The sequence below is a fragment of the Dromiciops gliroides genome, chromosome 1 (genome assembly GCF_019393635.1).
Source record: "Dromiciops gliroides isolate mDroGli1 chromosome 1, mDroGli1.pri, whole genome shotgun sequence".
Classification (NCBI taxonomy): Eukaryota; Metazoa; Chordata; class Mammalia; order Microbiotheria; family Microbiotheriidae; genus Dromiciops; species Dromiciops gliroides.
The window spans coordinates 9,029,794-9,052,333 of NC_057861.1; the positions used below are offsets into that span (position 1 = coordinate 9,029,794).

Genomic DNA, 22,540 nt, shown 5'->3' on the forward strand with positions numbered 1-22,540 from the left:
GGAAGACATGGGGCGGGACCGGAAGCGCGTCGCCCCGCCTCCTTCAAGGCGGTCCGCCGCTCGGCCGCCGCCATCTTGTGAGCGCCCGGCTCGGCCCGGACGCAGCGCCGCTCGCGCCTAGATTGCCGTTGGAGCCGCAGTCCTCTGTGCTGCAGCCATGCCGGCAGGACCAGTGCAGGCGGTGCCGCCGCCGCCGCCCGTCGCCACGGAGCCCAAGCAGGTAGCCGGTTGGCGGGTGGGGAACCCTCACTGCCGCCCTGGGCCCTGTCAGCTGGTGGGAGGGGAGGGGAGGGAAGGGGAGAGGAGCCGGGAGGCTTTGGGGCCGCCATGGTCGGGAGGGAGAGGGACTACAGATCCCAGGAGGCATCACGGTGCCCGCGCCGCGCGGCAACCTGAGAGCCGGGCGGGGACGCTCTAGGGCAGAGGAGGGCTTGCTACTCTATGGCACTCTCTGGAACCCGGACGTGTCCTGAGCGCCCGCCGCGGGCATCAGAGAGCGCTTACTGTGTGCAGAGCAGCGCTACCCCTGCTCGTCGTCCTGGACCGGCTCGCGGAGGGGAGCGAGCGTAACTCTTTGGACATGCCCCCTCTCCCCCCCCCCCCCAAACGCTGTATTGATCACATTTGTTGCGGTTCAGTCGTGTTCGGTCCTGTCCGACTCTACGTGACCCCATCGGGGATTTCTTGGCCAAGACCCTGAAGTGGTTTCCCGTTTCCTTCTCCAGCTCATTTTACAGATGAGGAAACTGAGGCAAGCAGCGAAGGAACTTGTCCAGAGTCACACAGCTAGGAAGTGTCTGAGGCTGGATTTGAACTCAGGAAGAGGAGTCTTTCTGAGTCCAGGAGCCTCACTCTGCCCTCCGCTTCCCTGTGACTCCCAGCCCAAAACAACCCTCCCCGGCTCCCACTATCCCCTCTGTGTGGTCTCCCTCCATCAGATAGCAAACTCCCGTACAGTAACAACATTGTAAAGAACCATGATATTGACAAACCCAAGGGATGATCAGTGCACTAACCACCGCTCCAGATGATTGATACAGATAGTGGAAAGCTGATGAACTTGGGATGAAAAAGGAGACACAGCCAGTGTTTTCAGACCTGGATAATGTGTCAGGTTTGGGCTTTTTTAAGGGTTTTTCTTGTTTTTCAATGAGGGAAATGGGGGGGGGTCTACTGTCCCTCATTCAGTTGCCAAAAAAAGAAAGAAAAGAAAGGCACTCGTTGACGTGTTTAATAATAATAATTGCTGGGGGCAGCTAGGTGGCCCTGGGTTCGGGAGGACCTGAGTTCAAATTCGGCCTCAGATATTTGACACTTACTAGCTGTGTGACCCTGAGCAAGTCACTTAACCCTCATTGCCCTGCAAAAAATAAAAATACATTAATAATAATAATAATTGCTAGCACATATATAACACTTTACAAATATCCCACTTGGGTGGATATTATTCCTATTTTACAAATTAGAAAACTAAGGTAAACTTAACAGAAAAGGAAAAAGTTCAGGACAACTGATTGAATTTATTTTTTTTTTAAAGCAAGCACTACATAATAGACATTTGTGCTGTTCTTATATGGTTATCTTTTTTCTGTTCTGCTTTATATTTGGAAGTGGTCCCTTTTTGGTGTTAACTCAAATTGAGAATTAATAAAACATTTTTTAAAAAATATATAGAGGGGTCAGCTAGGTGGCGCAGTGGATGGAGCACCGGCCCTGGAGTTAGGAGTACCTGAATTCAAATCTGGCCTCAGACATTTGACACTTACTAGCTGTGTGACCCTGGGCAAGTCACTTAACCCCCATTGCCCACAAAAAAAAAAAAAAGAATTTAACGTATTTGAGGGTAGAAACTGTCTTCCGGTTTGTATCTCCAAAGCTTAGTACCTAGTAAGTGCTTAATCATTTTTTCAGTTCATTCACTTACCCAACTGCCACCCCAGCCCCGGCTCCTCCTCTTTCCCAAAGAATTCCATAGTCTCCTGTTGCTTCCAGAATAAAATAATCATCAGTATGACATTTCAGGCCTTTCACAAAATCTGACACCAGCTTGTCTCTTTTTAAAGTTTTTTAATTGTGAGTTAATTATCAGTAATTCAAGTTACCAGAAAAGGGGAGGAAGATCATACAAGACATTGTTCTTTTGTTTCATGGTTATAAGAGATGTATACAAAGTCTTAACAAGGTGGTAACAAAAGTGCTGTCTTTGGGTCCCCCCCCCCCACTTTTCTGTGCATGTAAAAAACTTTTTATTGATGCACAAACCCACCTCCCTTCCCCAAAGCCCTTCCTTGTAAGAAACTGACCTAGTCAAGCAAAACACATGAGCTCATTCAGCCTCTCTCTGTCCCCCAGTTTGCCTTTACTCCCTCTCAGGCCTCTGTTTCCATAACTGGCCTCTGCACAACAAGAAGTCCTTTCTTTCCTGCCTTGTGGGCTTTTGGATACATTGTCCCACATGCCTGGGACCTCAACCATGCTCGGAATAATCAGACTCTTTTGAAGGCTTCTAAGGTTCAGATGGAGCGCCACCGCTTCTAGGAAGGCTTTCTGGATTCCTCTGGAATCCCTGCATTTCTTTTTTTTTTTTTTTGGTGAGGCAGTTGGGGTTAAGTGACTTGCCCAAGGTCACATGGCTAGTTAAGTGAAGTGTCTGAGGTCGGATTTGAACTCAGGTCTTCCTGAATCCAGGGCCAATGCTCTATCCACTGCACCATCTAGCTGCCCCCCTGCATTTCTTTGTGTGTATTTTTGCATCTAGTTATTACTGAAGGAGCTGCCCCACCCCCATCCCCCATGGAAGCTCCTAAGGACAGAACCTTTGATTTTTCTCTTCATGGCCCTAGTGCTTGGCACGAAGAACCCAGGGGATATTCACTGAATTGTTGTGGTTCGGCCCATCCTCCTCTCTGTAGCCCCTCAGGTCACAGAACGCCAGGCCCTTCTACCCGCCATCATCTCTCAAACTCCTGCTTGTTGCTTCCAGGGCTCTGCCGCCCCCTTCTCCTTTTGCTTCCATCTTTCCCAAGATCTGGGGCTTTCCCTGTGAGTCCCGTCTTCTCATTCTGTGGCCAGAGTTGGCTTCAGTATTTGAGCTCCCGGGGAATGGCCTGAGTTCATTTCTTTCAGTATTGACATCTTCTCCAGCATCACAGTTTGAAAGTGTGGAGTCTGCGGTGCTCAGCTTTTCTCTTAGTTCATCTCACAGCCTCCTGTCACTATGGGAAAATCCCAGCTTGGACCCCATGGACCTTTGTGGGCCAGGAGATGGCTCTGCTTGTTAGCGCACTGTCCAGATTTGCCAGGGCTTTCATTCCAAAGAGCAGCCGTGGTAAGAAAATCAGACTGAGCCAGCCTGTCGAGAAGCCCCAACAGAGTGAGTGTGCCAGCTGAGTCCCTGCCTCTCAGCCCACAGGAGGAGTTCTGGTTCCCCATCAGTCCCCAGGAGGGTTAGTCATAGGTGGAATCTGAATTCTGCCTCTTAGTGTGGCCTTTGTATCCTGGTGGTCCTTGGGATCTTTGCCCTGGTGACTGGAGGGGCCATCTAATCAGAATAGCCTGCTTATTGAGCATGCTCCCTGCCCCTGCCCATCGAGCACCAGATGCTTGCTGGATGTTGTAGTTGAGTCCCTGGGGGCAAGAATGCTTGGGAACACATCTTGTGAGGCTGACACCACCTCACAACAAAGAACCCTGGGTCTCTTGGGGGAGCGATGAAAGGAGAATGAAGACTTCCAGAGGGAAGGCCCATGCTGCTCTGGGACCCTTTCTTCTTTGGCATTCACCCGCCTTGTCCTGGCTGACTGAAATGGCCTCCCCTCCTTGGCAGCTTGCTCTGCCTCCCCTCACCTGTCTGTTTTGCACAGACCTTGTCCTACCTACACTTTGTATCACCCCGAGGCATGGCCACTACAGATGCTTAATAAATTCTAAGCCTCCTTGGGGGACACCTCCCTGTAGACTCCGGTTTTAAGAGAGCCCTAATGAGCCAGTCAGGCTCCCTCTTCCTATCTTCCCCTTAGAGCTTCTCCCCTAATACTTCTGGAATGATAAACAAGGACAGCACCCTTCTCTGCCTCTCATCCCGAAATAAGGAATGGGGGCTCGGGACCTTTTTGCTCTCGTATTGGCCCACTCGAGAGTTTCCCATGGTCAGAGCTGGAAAGATAGGCCTCAGTCCCAAGGAATAGTTCAGAAATTGTCCACAGCGGGGGCAGCTAGCTGGCACAGTGGATAAAGCACCAGCCCTGGATTCAGGAGGACCTGAGTTCAAATATGGCCTCAGACACTTGACACTTACTAGCTGTGTGACCCTGGACAAGTCACTTAACCCTCATTGCCCTGCAAAAAAAAAAATTGTCCTCAGCCATGTCCTGTACTCCCCCCCTTCTCCCCCCCCCTCCCTTTCAGCCCTCGGGCCCCCCAGTCAGCCTGAACAGCCGGGGTCCCTCATTGGCACCTTTGTCCCTACCAGCCTCCTTGCCCAAAAGGTCTCCCCTGCTACCCCTTCATCTGGCCAGGCCTCCTTTTCCTGTCCAACTCAAAAGTCACTCCCTCACCCCGGGACAATCACTCCAGCTCACTAGTGAACACTGGCAAGGAGCCAAAAAAGAGCCTTCTGGGAAGGGGTCCTGGAGCAAGGCCAGGATGGCTAGAAGAAGCACAGGGGCCCAGTGGAGACGCTTTGTCCATCGCCTTTTGTCCCCTTCCCTTAAGGGGCCTGCTGTGTTGTTTGCCATGCCTTCCTAGTAGACAGCTCCTGAATGCTCAGCCTTCCACAGACAGGGAAAGTTAACTGGGGGAAGAGTGGAAGGAGGGGGTGGGGAAGAGATGGGGGCGGCTGGGTCTGTCCAGGCCTCCATGGGGGAGAGAGCAGGGGATGAAGAAGCGTTTGTCCAGGACAGAAAATCCCAGAAGTGATGAGACAAGGGAGGGTTTGGGGTTGTCTGCTCCTTCCCTTTTTGTCCCCTCAGACCAAGGGGCCAAGGATTTTCATTAGGTTCCCCTTGATGCCCTGCAGTTCCCCTTTAGTGCCTCCCCAGGGTGGGGGGATGGAGGGGGTGGGGTTTGCCCCAACTCTTCTTCTCTGGCCTTTGGGACTGGGGGGAGGGGAGGAGGAGCCAGCGGCTCTCACCTGCAGAGGTTCTGAAAGTGTTAAGTGAACACCTGCTGCTCGTCTCATGGCCCACGTCTCACCTGCTGATTTCTGCGGGATCTTTCTTTTCCCCTGGGTGGTAGGAGCTTTGTTTTAATGGAATAAGGGGGGTTTATTCCCCTCACGGAGGGCAGAAGAGCTAGGAGATCAGTTTTGTCAGTTAATCAGCATTTATTAAATGCCTACTGTGTACCAGGCACTGTGCTCAAGACTAATGGGAGTGATGAGCCCAGTAGAACTGGAGTTAAAGTGTCTTAGAAAGTCCTCATGCAGTGGGGCTTTATGGAGTAGTATGATACCCAGAGCAGGGGGTAAGGGGTGTCCTAGAAACATTAGGTAAAAGTGATCTGGGGGCAGCCAGATGGCACCACAGTGGATGGGGGAGGGGAACAGCAGTCAGGAGGACCTGAGTTCAAATCTGGCCCCAGACACTTGACACTTACTAGCTGTGTGACCCTGGGCAAGTCACTTAACCCCTTTTGCCTCAGTTCCTTATCTGGAGAAGGAAATGGCAAACCACTCCAGCCAAGAAAACCCCAAATGAGGTCACGGAGAGTCGGACACGACTGAAACAACTGAACAACAAGAACAAGTGAACGGTGTGTGCTTTGGCCACAACCAGGGTAAAGGGTGTCTAGGGGGGATTTACCAGGCTAGGAAGGGCACTGGAGACCAAAGCTCATGAGGCTGAATGAGAATGAGGGCGGGGGATTGAGCTGGGAAAGAAAAGACTGGGGGAATATGATAAACACCTTCCAAGTACTTGAAGGACCTTCCATGAAACGCTCCTCAGCCTGGTTCTGCTCGGCCTGGCAGCAGAACTGGGAGCTTGGGGTGGGGGGGGCCCTCCGGCAGAGGCTTCAGAGGGCCCTTTGGACCAGTCCTGTCCCAGCCAGGTGACCCGAGGCTGTGCCCCAGCCCCACCCTTCCCTCCTGGCTTCCTGGGGGCCTCTGTGGGTCTACAGGCAGTTCCTACCTTGCTCATCCTTTATTGTCCTCGCAGCCCCCTGAAGAGGAAGCTTCCAAGGAGGACTCTACACCTTCCAAGCCTGTTGTGGGAATCATCTACCCACCTCCTGAGGTCAGGAATATTGTGGACAAGACTGCCAGCTTTGTGGCCAGGTAGGTTGTTGTGGGGTGCAGCACCCCCCACACACACACATTCAGAAACCACACAATTGTGTGGAGATCCCTGTGCTTGGATTGTCTTAAAGGGCTTCCTGTAGCTGCTCTAGCTGACACTGAACAATAACCGCATCTCTGTCGCGCCTGCTCAATGCCCTGGTGCCGCACTGAGCACATTCAGAGATCTCCTTTGATCTCCATGGTGTCCTTGGGCAGGAGGTGCTTTTATCCCGTTTACAGCTGACAGACAGCGGGTAAGGGACTTGCCCAGGGTCACAAAGCTGGTCACTGTCTGAGGGTGGATTCACACTCAGGTCATCCCAGCTCTCAAGCTGAGCCTGGTTGGTCCCCTCTACCACCATGGGCTGAATCCTTCTAAGATGTTCTCTGGGGCTGCTTCCCTGCTGCACCCAGCATGCTCTAGAAGCAGTTTGAAACCTGCGGGCCACACAGCTCATGGTTCCCCTTCGCCCAAGTAAAGGAAAGGGGCCGAGTGGGTCCGTCCCCCCCACCTCGCTCAGCTTGGGGGGCGGGGCTGGGGCTCCCTTTCCCTCGGTGTCTGTGGCACTGATCTGGAACAGAAAACCCAGCATACCCCACCCCCACCCCCCAGCTGAGTGAGCATATCCGGGGTCAGTCATTTATAGTAGGTGCACACTTGCTCCGCGCTTTTGGCTGGTCCTCGAGACCCCCTTGGTTTCACTCGAGTTCAGAGAGGCCCAGACCTCCCTCCCATTGACTCCTACATGGGGCCAACCAGCCAGAGCTGCATCCAGCCCACCCGGCAGGTCACAGCTGCAGAGCCTTCCAGAACGTGGGCCTCTGTGAGGGTGGCAGGGCGGGACTGATGTTGGCCAGGAGAATCCGGGGAGGGTCTCATAGGGTTCAGACCTGGAAAGGACCTCAGATCTGGTCACAGAGCCCACTTCCCTCTTCTGACCCATGAGCAAATCAAGGCTGAGACGGGGAAGCTTTCAGGAGACCCAGGTAACAGGGAAGTGGCAGGGCCAGGATTTGAACCCGGCACCCTGACAGGTCTGAAGGTGCATTCCTGCAGTTTAGTGCCATTATCCCAGGCTTCCAACAGCTGGGGAGGAGGGGCAGGATGGGAGCCTACTGCTCATCTGGGTGAGAACACTAATGAGTCGCCTGAGGTAGACAAAGGGGCAGCACCCACTGTGTGCCAGGCCTTGTGCCTCGTGACAGCCCCTGGAGTGCCTGTTATTATCCCCATTTTACAGATGAGGGAACTGAGGCAAGCAGAGATTCTGGGACTTGCTCAGGGTCCCACAACTAGGAAGGATCTGGGAGGCGAATTTGAACCCAGGTCTTCCTGACTCCAGGTGCAGTGCTCTGTACACAGTCGGTGCCCCCTAGCAGCCCACATTTGAACCCAGGTCCTCCTCCAGTTCCATGGTTTTTCCCACTCTGCCCTTGGTGTGCAGCCTCTGGTATGCTCTCCAGTTAACCCAGGTGAAGGTACTGAAGCTCAGAGGGGCCCAGTGGCAGTGACTGGCCCTGCTCTTACAGACTCAGGAACCCCACCCAGGTCTTCTCTTCCCCAGCTCCCGGCCTTTCTGCCTGGACTGGGCAGGGGTGGGGATGTAGGTGTTGTCTAGGCCCTGCCTCTGTGGTCCTGTGAATGCTGCTGCAAGTGGGAGGTAAGACAGACAGGCCACCCTGGGCAGGGCGGACCAGGCGGAGCCTTCGAGTGGGATTCAGACACATCTCCACCTCGGGGCAAGTTTACCAGGACTCCCAAGTGACTTCCAGGCATTGGAGAGTGCTGAAAACCAAAGCCTGCCCTGCTGCTGACTTTCTCCTCTTTTCCAGAAATGGTCCTGAGTTCGAAGCTCGGATTCGCCAGAATGAAATCAACAACCCCAAGTTCAACTTTCTCAACCCTAATGACCCATACCATGCCTACTACCGGCACAAGGTCAGCGAGTTCAAGGAGGGGAAGGCGCAGGAGCCCTCGGCCGCCATCCCCAAGGTCATGCAGCAGCAGCAGCAGGCCTCCCAGCAGCAGCTGCCCCAGAAGGTAGGGCCCCCCCCCTGCCCCGACCTTCAGGCAGAGTAGGAAGGAAGCCACATCCCAGCCTGCGATCCCCAAAGCACCTCCTGGCCTTTCCCTTGTGCCCCCTGGGCACATCTCACCCCTCGCCTTTGCTTAGTCCTCAGGCCTTCCAAGTCTCTTCTGACTCTTTCTCCGCTCTATTTAACCCCTTACAGCACAGGGGAAGCCCAAAGAGGGGGCCCCATTCCCAACCTTCCAGGAAGAGGGTAGACCAGCAGGCTCCTAGGAGGCTCAGTAAGGGACAGGGGGTTTGCTCTCTGCCTGAGCTCGATTCCCCCAATTTGAATGAAGACACATTTCTTACACCCGCCTATTCTCTGTCTCCAGAGGTGAGGGTGGCATTAGCCACTCCTCCTGTCACTGCTGTACACAGCACCCCCAGATGGGCATGAGGGTGCACAAGCGTGGGGCAGGCCATCCTGGGGCTGCCCATGCCCATCCCAGGCATGTTGTTCAGCATTCTGTCCCCTTGTTCAGAAAGATGTGTGCCCTTGGATGAGCAAGTCTTTGTGTAGAGACAGAGACTTAGGCTGTCACCTTGCAGTGATTGAGGTTTGAGGTTGGTCTTTCTAGCCCCTTCCCCTCCCGGTACCGCTGGGCTGGGGGAGCTGGTCCCCTCACCAACCCCTCAGCATTCTGGGGAGAAGCCGCCCACCCGCACTCCCTGCTGAGCCCTTTGAATGATAGAATGTGTGTCAGAGGCCGGGGAGGGCTGGGTTTCTCCTGCCAAGTACATCAGTTAAAACAAACCCCGAGGCTGTGGCCCTCACCCCATTTCTTGGGATCCTTGGATTTAGAGCAGGAAGTGCCCTGGGGGTGAGGCGGCCTCAAGAGTCCTGCTATTGGCCATGGCTGCCGAGCCTTGTCAGATGGGGAGTCGGGGGCGCAGCTGTGCTGCTCACCTTCAGCGGGGGGTCAGCTTTTCTGGCTCTGCTGCACCCTGGGCACAAGCGAATGAAGAAGAACAGGTACCCAGGAGAGGGCCAGAAAGTTCCCCCTCCTCCGGAGACCCCCATGCCCCCTGGCCTTCCATGGGCTCGCACCCTGATTCGTGCAGAGTGTGAGGAAAGTCCAGCGCTCTCTAGGGTCAGCCAACAATACCTGGGGCCTCCAGGCAGAAGGCCCGGAGGTCCATAAGGCAGGCAGAGTGAGCCGCCATGGCCTTGCCCATGCCCGGAGACAGGACCCTGAGTGGAGTCCCTTGGGAGGAAGGGAGTCCAGTGACTGGGGAGCCCTGGGGCAGAGGAAGGGAGGGCTCTCTTGGGTCTGTCCATGCCAGGCCTTGGGGCCCCTGTTGGGATTTAGGCTGAGACTGGAGGGGAAGAGCTCGCCTCTTGCTGTTTTTCACAGAGGCATCAGCGTAAGAATGGTGTCTACACCTGTAAGATGCCTCCCTCGGCTGGACCTCTCTTAGCACTAACTAGGTCGATTTGTTCAGACTGTTAAGTCAGCTAAGTCACTCTTAACTTTTTCAAATCCTTCCCCTCCTCGTGCATGGCTGGGACACAGTACTGACTCCAGGATTAACTCCTGCGCTTGTGCTCTCAGCTGACCCGGACACTGGCCTTGTTTCTCCAGCTTGGCCAGATTTGTGCTCTCACTGTCAACACAGAGGTAGCATGTCTGACAAATGACATGGGTGGCCACCCATCCTCCCTTAAGGATGGCTCCCAGACTCCTCAGGTTTATCCCTTGAGCACCAAGCCAGGACATAGCAGAGTAGTTGGCAATGTCTCCATTGGGTTTATCAACAGCCCTGCGAGGGTAGGAGGGAGATGTCCCCTGATGCCAGGGGTTACAAGCCAGTCAACTCAGCAGTTACCACCTAGGTGACTGTGGCAAGTGCCCTCACCTCTCTGCCTCAGGTCCTCCTGACACCACCAGGCCTGGCGCTCCCTCCACTGAGCCACCAGCTGCCTCTTCAGCAGTATTTATTGGGTGCCTACTGTGGGTAGAGCCCTTCACTGGTCACTGGGGGTACGGTCCCATTCACAACATGTCCATACTCTATGTCAGGGAAAGCTGAGCATTTCAGGACAGGGCTAACAAGGCCCTAGGGGCCAGGAAAAGCTCCTCCCTCTGACCTTCGGAGCCCCTTTGATTTCACTATTCTGCATCTCAGTTTCTTTGTGTGTCAAATACTGCTGCCCTTTGAGGGGGTGGGGGTTGTAAGAGAGCTCTGGTGGGGCAGTGGCTGCTATGCAGGCAGTGAGTGACCAGTTGGCAACGTACCCTTCTCCCTCCCCCTTGACACAGGTCCAGGCCCAGGTGATCCAGGAGACCATCGTGCCCAAGGAGCCCCCTCCAGAGTTTGAGTTCATCGCTGACCCCCCCTCCATCTCAGCCTTTGACCTGGATGTGGTGAAGCTGACCGCTCAGTTTGTGGCTCGCAACGGGCGCCAGTTCCTGACCCAGCTGATGCAGAAGGAGCAGCGGAATTATCAGTTTGATTTCCTGCGTCCCCAACACAGTCTCTTCAACTACTTCACCAAGCTGGTGGAGCAGTATACTAAGGTGCCCACCTACCTGGGTAGGGCAGGATGGGCAGGGATGGACAGGGGAATAACCCTGGGGAAATGTGAAGAGGGAGAAAGAAACCCTTCATCTGGGGACTCGACCAGCCAGGAAATGTGTCAAGGGCCTCCCTGTGTGGCTGGCTCTGGCTCAGGTGCCAAGACAAAAAGGGATCCTTCCCTGCCCTCCAGGATGTTCTAGCACAGCAAACTCCAGCATGCACCTGGACGGGCAGAAACAGAAGTCACCCTAGGTAGTTCTGTGAGGGAGCGAGGCACAAGTGCCATGGGGCTGGGCCCAGGAAGATACCCCCGGGAAAGTACCCTGAGCTGCTGTTCCCCAAAGTCTTTGGAGCAGCTGAGGGATTCTGAGAGGAGGTACAGTCAGTGAGGGGAGCAGGGAGGAGGGTAGGGAAGAGATCCCCTTGTAATGAGACTGGCAAGGCTGGTGGGGGCCACGGGGAGGGGCTGGGCTGTTGGATTCAAGAGCTCCAATGGAGCAAGCGGCGGCCCCTGCTGTGGGAGGTCACTTCAGCTGATAGATTGAGCTGGGGGGGCTTGGGGGAAGATGAGTGTTCAGGGCCCGAGTCACGAGCCTGATGGAGATGCAAGGGATGCTATGAGGACAGGAAGAGGGAGGGGGAGCAAGGGGCAGAGGGAAGCATGCCCAGGTCCTTGACAGCGCATGGGCAAGTTTGGGAGGGGGAGCAGGTGGGGTCTGTTTCCTACAGGGATGTCTGTGGGACATCCAGAGGAAGAGACAGACAGACAGACAGGCTGGGGCTGCATCTAGAAACAGAGAGAGGCATGGAGAGGAGTGAATCCATGATGGATGAGAAGGTTAGCGAGAGGAAGGAGGGGGAGACAGAGGGGAGAGGCCCAGAGACACACAGAGAAAAGGAGAGGAAGGGCAGGGGAGAGAGACAAGGAGTGAGTGTTGGGGAAGAGGAGAAGCAGGCCCAAAGCCTTGGGGAGAATACCTGGGAGGGGCATGATAGGGAATGGTGAGCCAGCAAGGGAGACTGAGAGGAGGAGAAGCTGAGCAAATAGAGGGGGCGGACAGGAGAGACAGATGTAAGGTACAAATGCATCTCCACCTCAGGGACCGTCTGCCTGCCGGTGTGGAGTGGAGATGAGGCAGAAGGGCACAGCGAGTGAGCCTGCTGGGGAGGCCTGAGGCAGCTCATCGAGAGCCTTGCGGCTAAACCAGGGCATTTGGGTTTTATCCTATAGCCAGTGGAGGACAGAGGTGGAGGCAGGAGGGCGGGCAGTCATGGAAGGGTCAGATACAAGTCCAGACTGTAGCAGTCAGCGTCCCCCTGCCAGCCTGTGGGGCGAAATGCCCTCTGGCACCCCGGGCTTAGTGACAAAAGACCTGATGCCTAGTCTGGACTCTGCTGGGCAGCTCAGCTCTGAAGCACTGGCCCATCTCTGAGCGATGGGCTGAGACATTGTATGCATTGTTCTCAGTAGCTACAAAGTGCTGCAAATAAGGTTTCCTTTTTGTTGATGCCCACACTTAACATCCTAGGCCAGCCAGTCCTGACCAAGAATCCCCCTCCAAATAGCCCTGACAATTGGTCGTCCAGTCTGTTCAGACTTCTCCAGTGAGGAGGGGACACCCACCATCCAATTGAGCGGTTTTTCCTTCCGAAATCTGCCTTTTCAACACCACGCGCCCCCCACCCCCAGTGCTTGTGGGCTACCCAGTCAGCCTACACCCCGTCACCAGGGGATCGAGGGCACCTGAGTAACGATTGTTTGAACCTGCCTCTTTTTCAGATCTTGATCCCACCAAAAGGCTTATTTACAAAACTCAAGAAAGAGGCAGAAAACCCTCGGGAAGTTTTGGACCAGGTAAGTGAGAAATGATCCCCAGAAAAAAGTGGCTTGCTGCTTAATTATTCTCTGTGCTGCACTGGCTCCCTTGGTTTCAGGGAGGGAAAGGACAGGCATTACCAGAAGCCTTTTGAGTTCAGCATTGCTCCAACCTCCTTTGTCTCAGCTGATGACCAAGGGACTCTGTTGGAAACTTGTGTTCCTCCCAGTACAGAGAACTCTCAGCTCCCACCTCGCCGCCCCCCTCCTTCTATTGGGATGTGATTCTTGAAATGAAAGGGTGGGGGGGCAGCTAGATGGCGCAGTGGATAGAGCACGGGCCTTGTATTCAGGAGGACCTGAGTTCAAATCCGGCCTCAGACACTTAACACTTACTAGCTGTGTGACCCTGGGCAAGTCACTTAACTTCAATTGCCTCACCAAAAAAAAAGAAGAAATGAAAGGGTGTTTGTTAAGCAGCCTGGTCCCAGCCCAGCTCCTGCAGGGGTTGGAGCCACAAAACACAGACCAGGAAGTTGGGGTCACCAAAGTCCATGGCACTGCCCAGTGGGTCAGGATCAGAATCTGGTCTGATTCTGTCAGTGGAAGTGACAGTAAAGAAAAGGGATCACCCTCTGCTCTGCCCCTGCACACCAGGCAGGGACTGTCTGACTTTGCACACAGTAAGAGCTTAATAAATGCTTCATTCACTCATGTGCCCGGCATCGTGCTAAACAGTGGGCATAGAAAATAGAGACAGTCTCTGCCCTCAGCGAGCTTCCTTTCCAACAGAGGAAGCAGATGCCTGAGGAGTGCTGGCCAGAGAGGGCAGGGCGTGCTGGGCTCGAAAAGTCCAGCTGAGATGGGCCTCTGTGCGGCCGCTCTCCATTGGGCCTGGTTAGCCGGCCTTCTGGAGCTCTCAGTAGGCCCCCCCCCCTCCCTGCCCCCACATGCCGGCCCTTAGGATACATGCAAATGGTTCTCATCACCCCAGACTTTCTCCTTTGCCTGGAGAGAGCAGAGCAATTCAGGGGTCCTCCTGAAGTTTCCAGCTCGTCGCCACCCCATCCACCCTCATCTAGAGCAGGGATCACGTAACTGAACGTGGGGGTTGTGAACAATTTGGCAGTAAATGTGTGATCTGCGTGCCCATTTTATATACCTGTGTATATGGGGTCGCATAAAAATTTCTCAGGCCTAAAGGGGTCGTGGGTGGGAAAAGTTTAAGAAGCCCTGGTCTAGATGAACACAAACTTGTCACCGTCCCCCCCATGTGGGTCTGCAGGGCAGAGGGGTCCTCTCTGCGTGCCCTCTGGCCCTGCTGTCCTCTGCTCAGAGGTCGAGGGTCACACAGCCAGGTCTCTGGAAGCTTCTCAGGCAGAGCAGGAAGATCACCTGGCACCTCTCATGGGCTCTCAATTTTCTCAGTTCTCTCACCATCTCCTGCCGCTGCCACTGCCACAGCCTGGGGCCCTCCAGCCACTAACATGGCCCTGCCAGAGCTTCTCCCGGGGGTTGGGGGCACGTCTTGTGCCTGTGGCAGTGCTGCTCGGGCGGGGGTGTCGGAGGCTTCTCTGGGCCATGGCAGTGACCAAGCCCAGCCTCCGCCTCTCCCCGTCTCCGTCATCCTGACTTGTCTCGTGGCCCTGCCTGCAGGTGTGCTACCGCGTGGAGTGGGCCAAGTTCCAGGAGCGTGAGAGGAAGAAGGAGGAGGAGGAGAAGGAGAAGGAGCGGGTGGCGTATGCACAGATTGATTGGCACGACTTTGTGGTGGTAGAAACTGTGGACTTCCAGCCCAATGAGCAAGGTGGGTGCTGGGTGGGGACTGAGTCCTTGTGGGGAGAAGGGACCCGTGTGCCCTCTGCCCCCACCCCCGGGCACAGTCGAAGCACCCCCGCCTTGACCTTGGCTTGGTCAGTGTCTCTTCTGTGCCCGCTTCTGAGGAGCCACAGGCCAAGTCCCTCAAGACAACAGGGGCCCAGGGAGTGCTGGCCCAGCCCCTTAAGGAATGCCTGTGATAACTCGAGGCCTTCCCTCCCCAGGAAACTTCCCACCCCCCACTACCCCTGAGGAGCTGGGCGCCCGAATCCTCATCCAGGAGCGCTATGAGAAGTTTGGCGAGAGCGAGGAAGTGGAAATGGAGGTGGAGTCCGACGATGAGGACGAGAAGCAGGAGAAGACGGAGGAGCCACCGTCCCAGCTGGACCAGGACACCCAAGTGCAGGACATGGACGAGGTGAGCTCCCGACAGGCCGGGCCGGCGTGTTCTCTGCTGGAATCCGGGGCAGTGCCCCTGCGCTTGGCTCGGGCGCTCTCAGCCCCTCCCTCCCTGCCTGGCCCAGCGGGGCCTTCTGGCCCAGCGGCTCCCCGAGCGTGCCCAGAGCTTTCCCACACGGCCCCTCCTCCTCTGTGTCCTCTCCAAAGGAGAGTGTGCGTGCCACAAACAGAGAATGGGCCCCTGTGTCTGTGGGAATTGCCCTTTCCTCTGCCTCCCAGCCCCAAGTGAGCTGTGAGAGGCCCCATTGAAGCCTGCCCATTGCCAGCTGCTAGAAGGGCCCACAAGAGCTTTTGCCCTGGGAGCCCGCTGTTCCCATTCACTCAGTGAGGAAGCGGCTTGGCCTGGCGCCATTGGCTTCTGCCCGAAGAGGGAAGCCGAGCTCTGGGGAGCCACGGCCTTAAGCCATGGCCTCCTGCTGCCCCCGGGAGCGGCCAGGCCAGAGCATGGGGCAGCCGCTGGCCTCAGCTCAGCCTCTGCCCGGCGGGGGGCCGCAGCATGCGGAGTGGGGGTGCTGATCCTAAACCATTTCTTTTCCCCTAGGGTTCTGATGATGAAGAGGAGGGCCAGAAAGTTCCTCCTCCTCCGGAGACCCCCATGCCTCCACCACTGCCACCCACTCCAGATCAGGTCATCGTGCGCAAAGACTATGACCCCAAAGGTATGGGCGCCGCGGACTGCTGCCCATCGGTCATCCCTAGGCCTGGCAGGCTTTGGGCTTTTGGGGGTGTCCCCACCCCAGAGGGCTTACCTTCTATCCTCCTTTTCAGCTTCCAAGCCCCTGCCCCCGGCCCCAGCTCCAGACGAGTATCTCGTGTCCCCCATCACTGGGGAGAAGATCCCAGCCAGCAAGATGCAGGAACACATGCGCATCGGCCTGCTGGACCCACGCTGGCTGGAGCAGCGCGATCGCTCGATCCGGGAGAAGCAGAGCGACGACGAGGTCTATGCCCCAGGTGAGGCCCGCCTTCGCTGCAGCCCTGATGTCCCTGGCGGGGGCCACTCCATAGCAGGGGCCCCTCCCCAGCAGGGCTCGCCTGGGCTCTCGAGCAGGCCTAGCCCCAGAGTGAGAATTTAAACCCAAGAATAAGCGGGTGGGGGGGCCCTCAGAGTCCATTCTCCAGTTTCTACTGGGAACGCCCGGCCCTGGGCATGGTGGGCATTCCCCGAAGGGATCGGTGGGCAAGCAGATTTCTAAGAAGGCTCTGGAAAAAACTCCAGCGTGTAAAACCAGGCTGTTCAGATCCTCTCCACCTGTTAGGGGCAGCTGGCCACCCAATGGAGAGAGCACTGGACTCTGAGTTCAAATCCAGCCAAATCTGGTACTGCCCAAGTGACCCAGGGAAAGTCCCTTAGCCTCTGTCTGCCTCAGTACCCTCAGCTGTTAAATGGGAATCATAACAGCTCCTGCTCTCAGGGTTGTCAGAGGACCCGGTGTAGAGCCCTCTATAAACCTCCGGGCCCCTCAGCAGGTTAGCCCTCTTCATGCTGAGCTTGTTGGGCAGGATCGAGTCTGCGCAGCTGCTTTCTGTCTGGGCTGCGCTGGCGCCATGGAGCAGCATGGGCTCTGGGGGCTGGGCAGGTCCTGGCAGCCGGCAGAGCCCAGGATGACACCTCTTCGTCTGTGACCCAGGTCTGGACATCGAGAGCAGCCTGAAGCAGCTGGCTGAGCGGCGTACAGATATCTTTGGTGTGGAGGAGACGGCCATCGGGAAGAAGATCGGCGAGGAGGAGATCCAGAAGCCGGAGGAGAAGGTGCGGCTGGCCCAGGGCCCACCATCCTTCGCTGTCATCACCGGGCAGGGTCTGTGCCTCCTGGGTGAAGGCAGCTCAAACCCTGACGCTGGTCTTGCTTTTTTCCAGGTCACCTGGGATGGCCACTCGGGCAGCATGGCCCGAACGCAGCAGGCCGCCCAGGCCAACATCACTCTGCAGGAGCAGATCGAAGCCATCCACAAGGCCAAGGGGCTGGTGCCAGAAGATGACAGCAAGGAGAAGATCGGCCCCAGCAAGCCCAATGAAATCCCTCAGCCGCCCCCTCCCTCCTCGGCCCCCAACATCCCCACATCTGCCCCGCCCATCACCTCGGTGCCCAGGCCTCCCTCGGTAAGTTGCAGCTGCTCCCAGAGCCAGGGCCCGCGGTCCCCAAACCAAAACCCCGAGGCTGGGGGATGTGCCTGACCTGTTGCAGGTGAACTGTGCCCCTAACTCCAATGTGCTGTCCCCTTTTACCAAAGCTTCTCCTTCCTGTCAGGATGCTCACACTGCTCAGCGGAGAGAGGAGGCCGCGAGGGGGGTCTTGGGGCTTTGTGGGTAGGAGGTCAGTGGGTGACAGAATCCTAATGGGCCTGCCCCGTGGCACGTAGAGGGAGGTGGAACGGGGCTGCAGGAGTTAACATCGCCTGGAGAACTGTGGCCAGAATCCAGTTTTCTCCAAGAGGAGGCTGGACTGGGGTCAGACCGCTTAGCTTCCCGCTAAGTGTCTGCTGCTCGAGGCCTGTTGGTTTCTCTGAGGGGGTCCTGAGTCCTTAAGTGGAGACTATTTACTGTAAAATCGTGGGGTGTGAACCAGCAGCTGGAACCCCGGAATTTGGAGTCAGCGGGCCCAGGAGAAGCTGACGGAGGGTACAGCGGTCAGCCCTGGGTGATCTCTGGCCCTCGTGTTTTCTAGATGCCACCTCCTGTCCGGACCACAGTCGTGTCTGCTGTGCCTGTCATGCCGAGGCCCCCAATGGCCTCGGTGGTTCGCCTGCCTCCGGGCTCAGTGATCGCTCCCATGCCGCCCATCATCCACGCTCCTCGCATCAACGTGGTCCCCATGCCCCCCTCAGCTCCACCCATAATGGCGCCACGTCCACCTCCCATGATTGTGCCAACAGGTCAGTGCCGCCTCTGGGCAGAGGAGAAGCTCCTCTGTGAGGCGGGGTCACCCTAAGAACTTGGGACGGTCAGAGCTCTCCCCAGAGAGGCTGGGTGGCCACTTGTGCAGGCTGGCAGGGCTCTGCTTTGCCTTGGGGGGATATTTCTGCTTCTGCATGACCTCCTGGGTCTCGAGCGCCGGCACTCAGTTCCTAGACAGACCTAAGGACTACAGGCCTCGAGCCGGAAGGGCCCTTGTTGTCTGGCTATCTCACTGTACAGATGAGGAGCCTAGAGTACATGGATGCCAGAATCCACTGTCTGGGTAACAGCCTTGGGTGCCCGGAGGCCTGGGAGTCTGGGGGCGGGGGGTGTCCATTGGCCTCTGGGCCCCACGGCTGAGACCCTCCCTTTTGATGGGCTTGCGGTCAGTGGACTGACTCTCCTGTGGCTCCACTCCCCACCCCTGGGAGTCCCTGAGCAAGACTCCCTTCCCAGGCCATCCCCTCCTATCATGTCCTCCGAGGGTGGGGGCCATCACGGCTCTGGCATTTGTAGGAAGGGAAGCCCCCTCCCTCCAGCCCCCTGAGGGATTGCCTCTCCTGGGTCCCTGCCTGCCTGACATGCTGCCGGCAGCCCTGGCCTGAAGCCCCCGCCTCAAGGGGCAGCCCTTGCTCACCCAGGTCAGCAGTGGAAGGGCACCAGACTGGCAGAATTCTCCCCCCACCCCCAACCTTGGCTCCCATTCCCTAACGATATGAGACACTTAGCAGCTGCTCCAGCTAACGGCTTGGAAAAGACGTGGTCTCAGGCGGTCATGAAGCATTTATTGAGCACTGCCAAGGCACTGGGCTCAGGGCTGGGAATACAGATATCAAGAACAAAGCCGGTCCCTGCCTTCAGGGAGCTTACTGTGGGGGGAGACAGCACCGCGTACAAAAGGAAGCTTAGAAGGCAGGGGAGCCTGGAGGAGTGCAGCCAGATGGGAAAGGAAGAGGCCAGCCTGGGTGCCCCTCTGATGAGCTTCACCACCGAGACCCACTGGATTAAGGCAGGGACAAGAGATTGAGCTGAGCCCCGTCTCCTCGGTGCTGCCTTACACGTGTCTGGTGTACAAGGCAGTTAAATAGAGCAGGAAGGCCCCGCTGGCGCTACCGGCTTGAGGAAAATCTTGTTGAAAATGCACGTGTGGCCCGGTCCCCATGGTTTTCCTCTTGGCACAGTGTCGTGGTTGTCAGAATAGGGGGCGCTCGGCCCTGGGGGTGGTTGAGGTGGGAAACTCTAGGCTGGCTCTGGGGCCAGGCCTGTGACGGATTGGTGCGCGGCGGGCATGCACATACCCTTCATTCTAGCTGACGGCATCCTGGGCAGGCCGTCCTGTGGGCCATTCCCTGGGCTCGGTGAGAAGGCTGAGGGCTGGGCGGCTGCATTTCGTTACCTCCCCCAGGGCTCCTGGCTAAACAGACCGCCTGTGTCTTTGTGCCCCAGCATTTGTGCCGGCCCCTCCAGTGGCGCCAGTCCCAGCACCGACCCCGATGCCTCCTGTGCACCCACCGCCACCCATGGAGGATGAGCCTGCCTCCAAGAAGCTGAAGACAGAGGACAGTCTCATGCCTGAGGAAGAGTTTCTGCGGAGGAACAAGGCACGTAGTGCAGCCTGGAAGGCTTCCGTTGCACGTGGGGCTTCTGGTTTGTGAAGCACGTTTGTTATCTTAGAGAAAGGAGGTCTCCAAGCCTCCTGCTGGCCGGGCTGCCCTGGTACCTCGTCCTCCTGCTGGGCTCCTTCCGTCTGGGAAGGTTCTTGGGGCTTTCCACCAAATGCCGACAGTCAGTAGTCAGCAGGAGAGTGGGCACAAGCTTCTGCTGGGCTCCCCACTCTCCCTGGGAGTGCCCGGCATCGGTCATGAACTCGGGCTGAGCTTTGGGGGCAGCCGACGACTTTCCCAGGCGAGAGAACAGCTCAGAAGCCGGCAGCAGCGTAGGTGGAACCTGGCATCTGATTCTCTCGAGCTAGCCAGACTGGCAGACCTGTGGGGTTCAGAGCACACACAGGCCTTCCCCTGGTCGTCCAAGCCTTAGCCAGTCAAAGGGGGTGGAAAGGAGAGGGTATCCAGGGAGGGAGCCCCAAGGGCAGGCCTGGCCTCTCCTCCCAGGTCACAGGCTCAGCCCAGCCCCTTCCTGTCCTAGGAGCTCTTCCAGGATGGGGCCAGGAGGTGGGGGGGGGGGGCAGTGGCCCTCCCCTGGCTAGTGCTGGGCATCAGCTGAGGTCATTGATGTACCTCGAGTGCTTGGCAAACCTTCCCATCTTCTAGATGTGGCTGCTATTGTCCAGTCCTCACCTTGGCCCTCTCTCCTTCGCAAATCTCATTAATCAACCCCTCGCTAGGCAGGGGTCTCACCAAGCAGCAGGTTTGGGGTTCCCCGTCCTTTGTTTACCTTCTGCTTTTGTTGGTCACAGGGTCCAGTCACCATCAAGGTTCAGGTCCCTAACATGCAGGACAAGACCGAATGGAAGCTGAATGGGCAGGTGCTGGTCTTCACCCTCCCGCTGCCAGACCAGGTATGTGCCTGGGGACCCCGGCCAGGAAGGGGTGGGACCCCACAGGGCCCCACAGAGAGGGTCACCTCTGCTCTGTCTTTGTCCCGTAGGTCTCTGTCATCAAGGTTAAGATCCATGAGGCTACTGGCATGCCGGCCGGCAAGCAGAAGCTGCAGTATGAGGTGAGCCAAGCCTTCCCCCTCCTTCCCCCCACCCCATGTTGTTGCTTCTCTGTTTGGGGGATCCTGGCAATGTGTGCTTCACTAAGTGCTTGGGGCAGGCTGAGCCAAGGTGAGGGTGCTTTGGGGGGGGGGGGGCGGAGTGAGGAGCCTGCCTGGGGGAGGGGGGTCAGCCTCACATGGGACTGTGTGTCTTTCAGGGCATCTTCATCAAAGACTCCAACTCCCTGGCGTATTACAACATGGCGAATGGCGCTGTGATCCACCTGGCCCTCAAGGAAAGAGGCGGGAGGAAGAAATAGAGCTGCCCAGGGCCACCTCTGCAGCCCCTGTACCTTCCCTTCCCCCCAAACCAGATCCCCAGGCTGGCTCCCTTTGGGGCTTCCCTGCCGAGGTGCTGAGTCGGGCAGCTTTCTGGGGGAGTCTCTGGTGTCTTTCTGGCGCTGGAGGGAGATGTTTGTGTCCTATTGATTTTGTGTTCCAAGACTCAGTTCGACATGAAGGCCCCGGGCAGTACCCAGAAGCCCTGGCCCAGCAGCCCCTGCTGTGGCCACAGAGCCTGTCCAGTAACCCTGTGACCCTCTTTATGAAGGGGACATCGCGCTCTGTCGCTCCAGCCCCACGCCCACTTGGCTCTCGGCGGCCTGGTGTGGGATGAGAGGAAGTAGCACAAAGTAGTTTCCTGGTCTTCTCTTGTGAAGGTTACGTGTTGCTTCATTTCAATTAAACTCTTGCCTCTGTCACACCTTGTTGGTCTTGGGTGCTTTGGTTCCTGACAATCGAATTTTCCCCAAATTCATCAGTAACGGTATCCCAGGTTTAGTGGCGTCATTCTTTCCAGGGGGGTTATTGGTGACCTTGCTTCTCATTGTACCGCCTGATGTTCACTTGGCCAGCGTACCGTGAATGCCCCTGACGTCCTCCGCACCCACCAGGCTGGGCAGTCCCCACACGGGGCTAGAAAGCCTGGGTCTGCGATCCTGCATCTTGAGGGCAACTTACACAGGTGTGTGTGCCCATTTTTCTGGGCCTTTTCTCCTCAGGAAAGGGAGGAGGCCGCACTGGGTGGCCTCAGACACCGCTTTCTCTACAAAACTCCCGAGGAAACAGCCCCTGTTCTCAGACCTGAGGCTTTGGCCTTCACTCCTCAGATTCAGTTCCTCTTCACTGCTTCTGGAAGCAGAGACGGCCTGGGGCCATGCTCCTGGCTCACAGATGGACCCACACCCGCACACACTTGACCTCCAAGGAGACTGGCCTGTTGGGTTGGAGCAATTTGTCCTAGGTTACGCCACCATGAAAGGGCAGCATCTGGATTGAGTCAGCACTGCCTCCTTAGGCAGGCCTGACAGAGGCCCTTCCTTAGCCCCAGAGCCCTCTCTGTTCATGGCTACTGCTTACCACCCTCGGAAAACATTCCCAAAAAGAGACTTACTGTGTGGTTGCACAGGCTGAGCTGGAGAGACCTCCCCTCTGGCCACCCCCATAACCTGTTTTCTGACCGGCTGTTGTCTGCTCCATTGAGCTTCCTTAATGCATGGGCATCTCAGCGTCTGGGCACCCAGTACCCAGGACCTACCTCTGCTAGCAAACATGCATCGGAATTGAGCAGCTGCCGTGTAAGCAGGGCCCTCCCTGTGCTGGAGATGCAGAGATAAAAGGAGTCCACAATCCACAGAAAGGTGGCGTGCCACATGCTAGACACACAAACCCACAGGGCAGAATGTAGATTCTTACCGGGGAGGGTCAGGGAACTCTGCATGGGAGAAACAGGCATCCAGCTGAGCCAGTGAGGGAAGGGAAGGCCTTTGGTGGGCCCAGAGCTGGAGGCAGGGCATTCTAGCCACAAGAAGCCAGCTGCCCAGAGAGCCAGGTGATGTCGGCATGCACTGGGGCCAGGAAGAAGCCTGGGACTGAGCCAGAGAGGCCGTGGGATGTCGAGTAAAGAGTTTATTTGGGTGCTTCCATGTAGACAGTGGGAGCCTCCCAAGGCTCTGGAGGGA

At 56.9% G+C, this 22,540-nt stretch overlaps 1 protein-coding gene across 1 annotated transcript; it reads left to right on the forward strand.

Moving 5' to 3' along the window:
• The first annotated feature begins 57 nt into the window (after positions 1–57).
• SF3A1 (splicing factor 3a subunit 1) lies at positions 58–21,282 on the forward strand. Its single transcript, XM_043975732.1, has 16 exons — positions 58–220; positions 6,156–6,274; positions 8,111–8,318; positions 10,611–10,868; positions 12,650–12,724; positions 14,342–14,492; positions 14,728–14,921; positions 15,504–15,621; positions 15,731–15,916; positions 16,594–16,715; positions 16,824–17,066; positions 17,632–17,839; positions 19,308–19,462; positions 20,278–20,379; positions 20,469–20,540; positions 20,738–21,282. The coding sequence occupies exons 1-16, from the start codon at positions 158–160 to the stop codon at positions 20,837–20,839; spliced, it is 2,376 nt and encodes a 791-aa protein (XP_043831667.1). The 5' UTR covers positions 58–157; the 3' UTR covers positions 20,840–21,282.
• Positions 21,283–22,540: the final 1,258 nt, after the last annotated feature.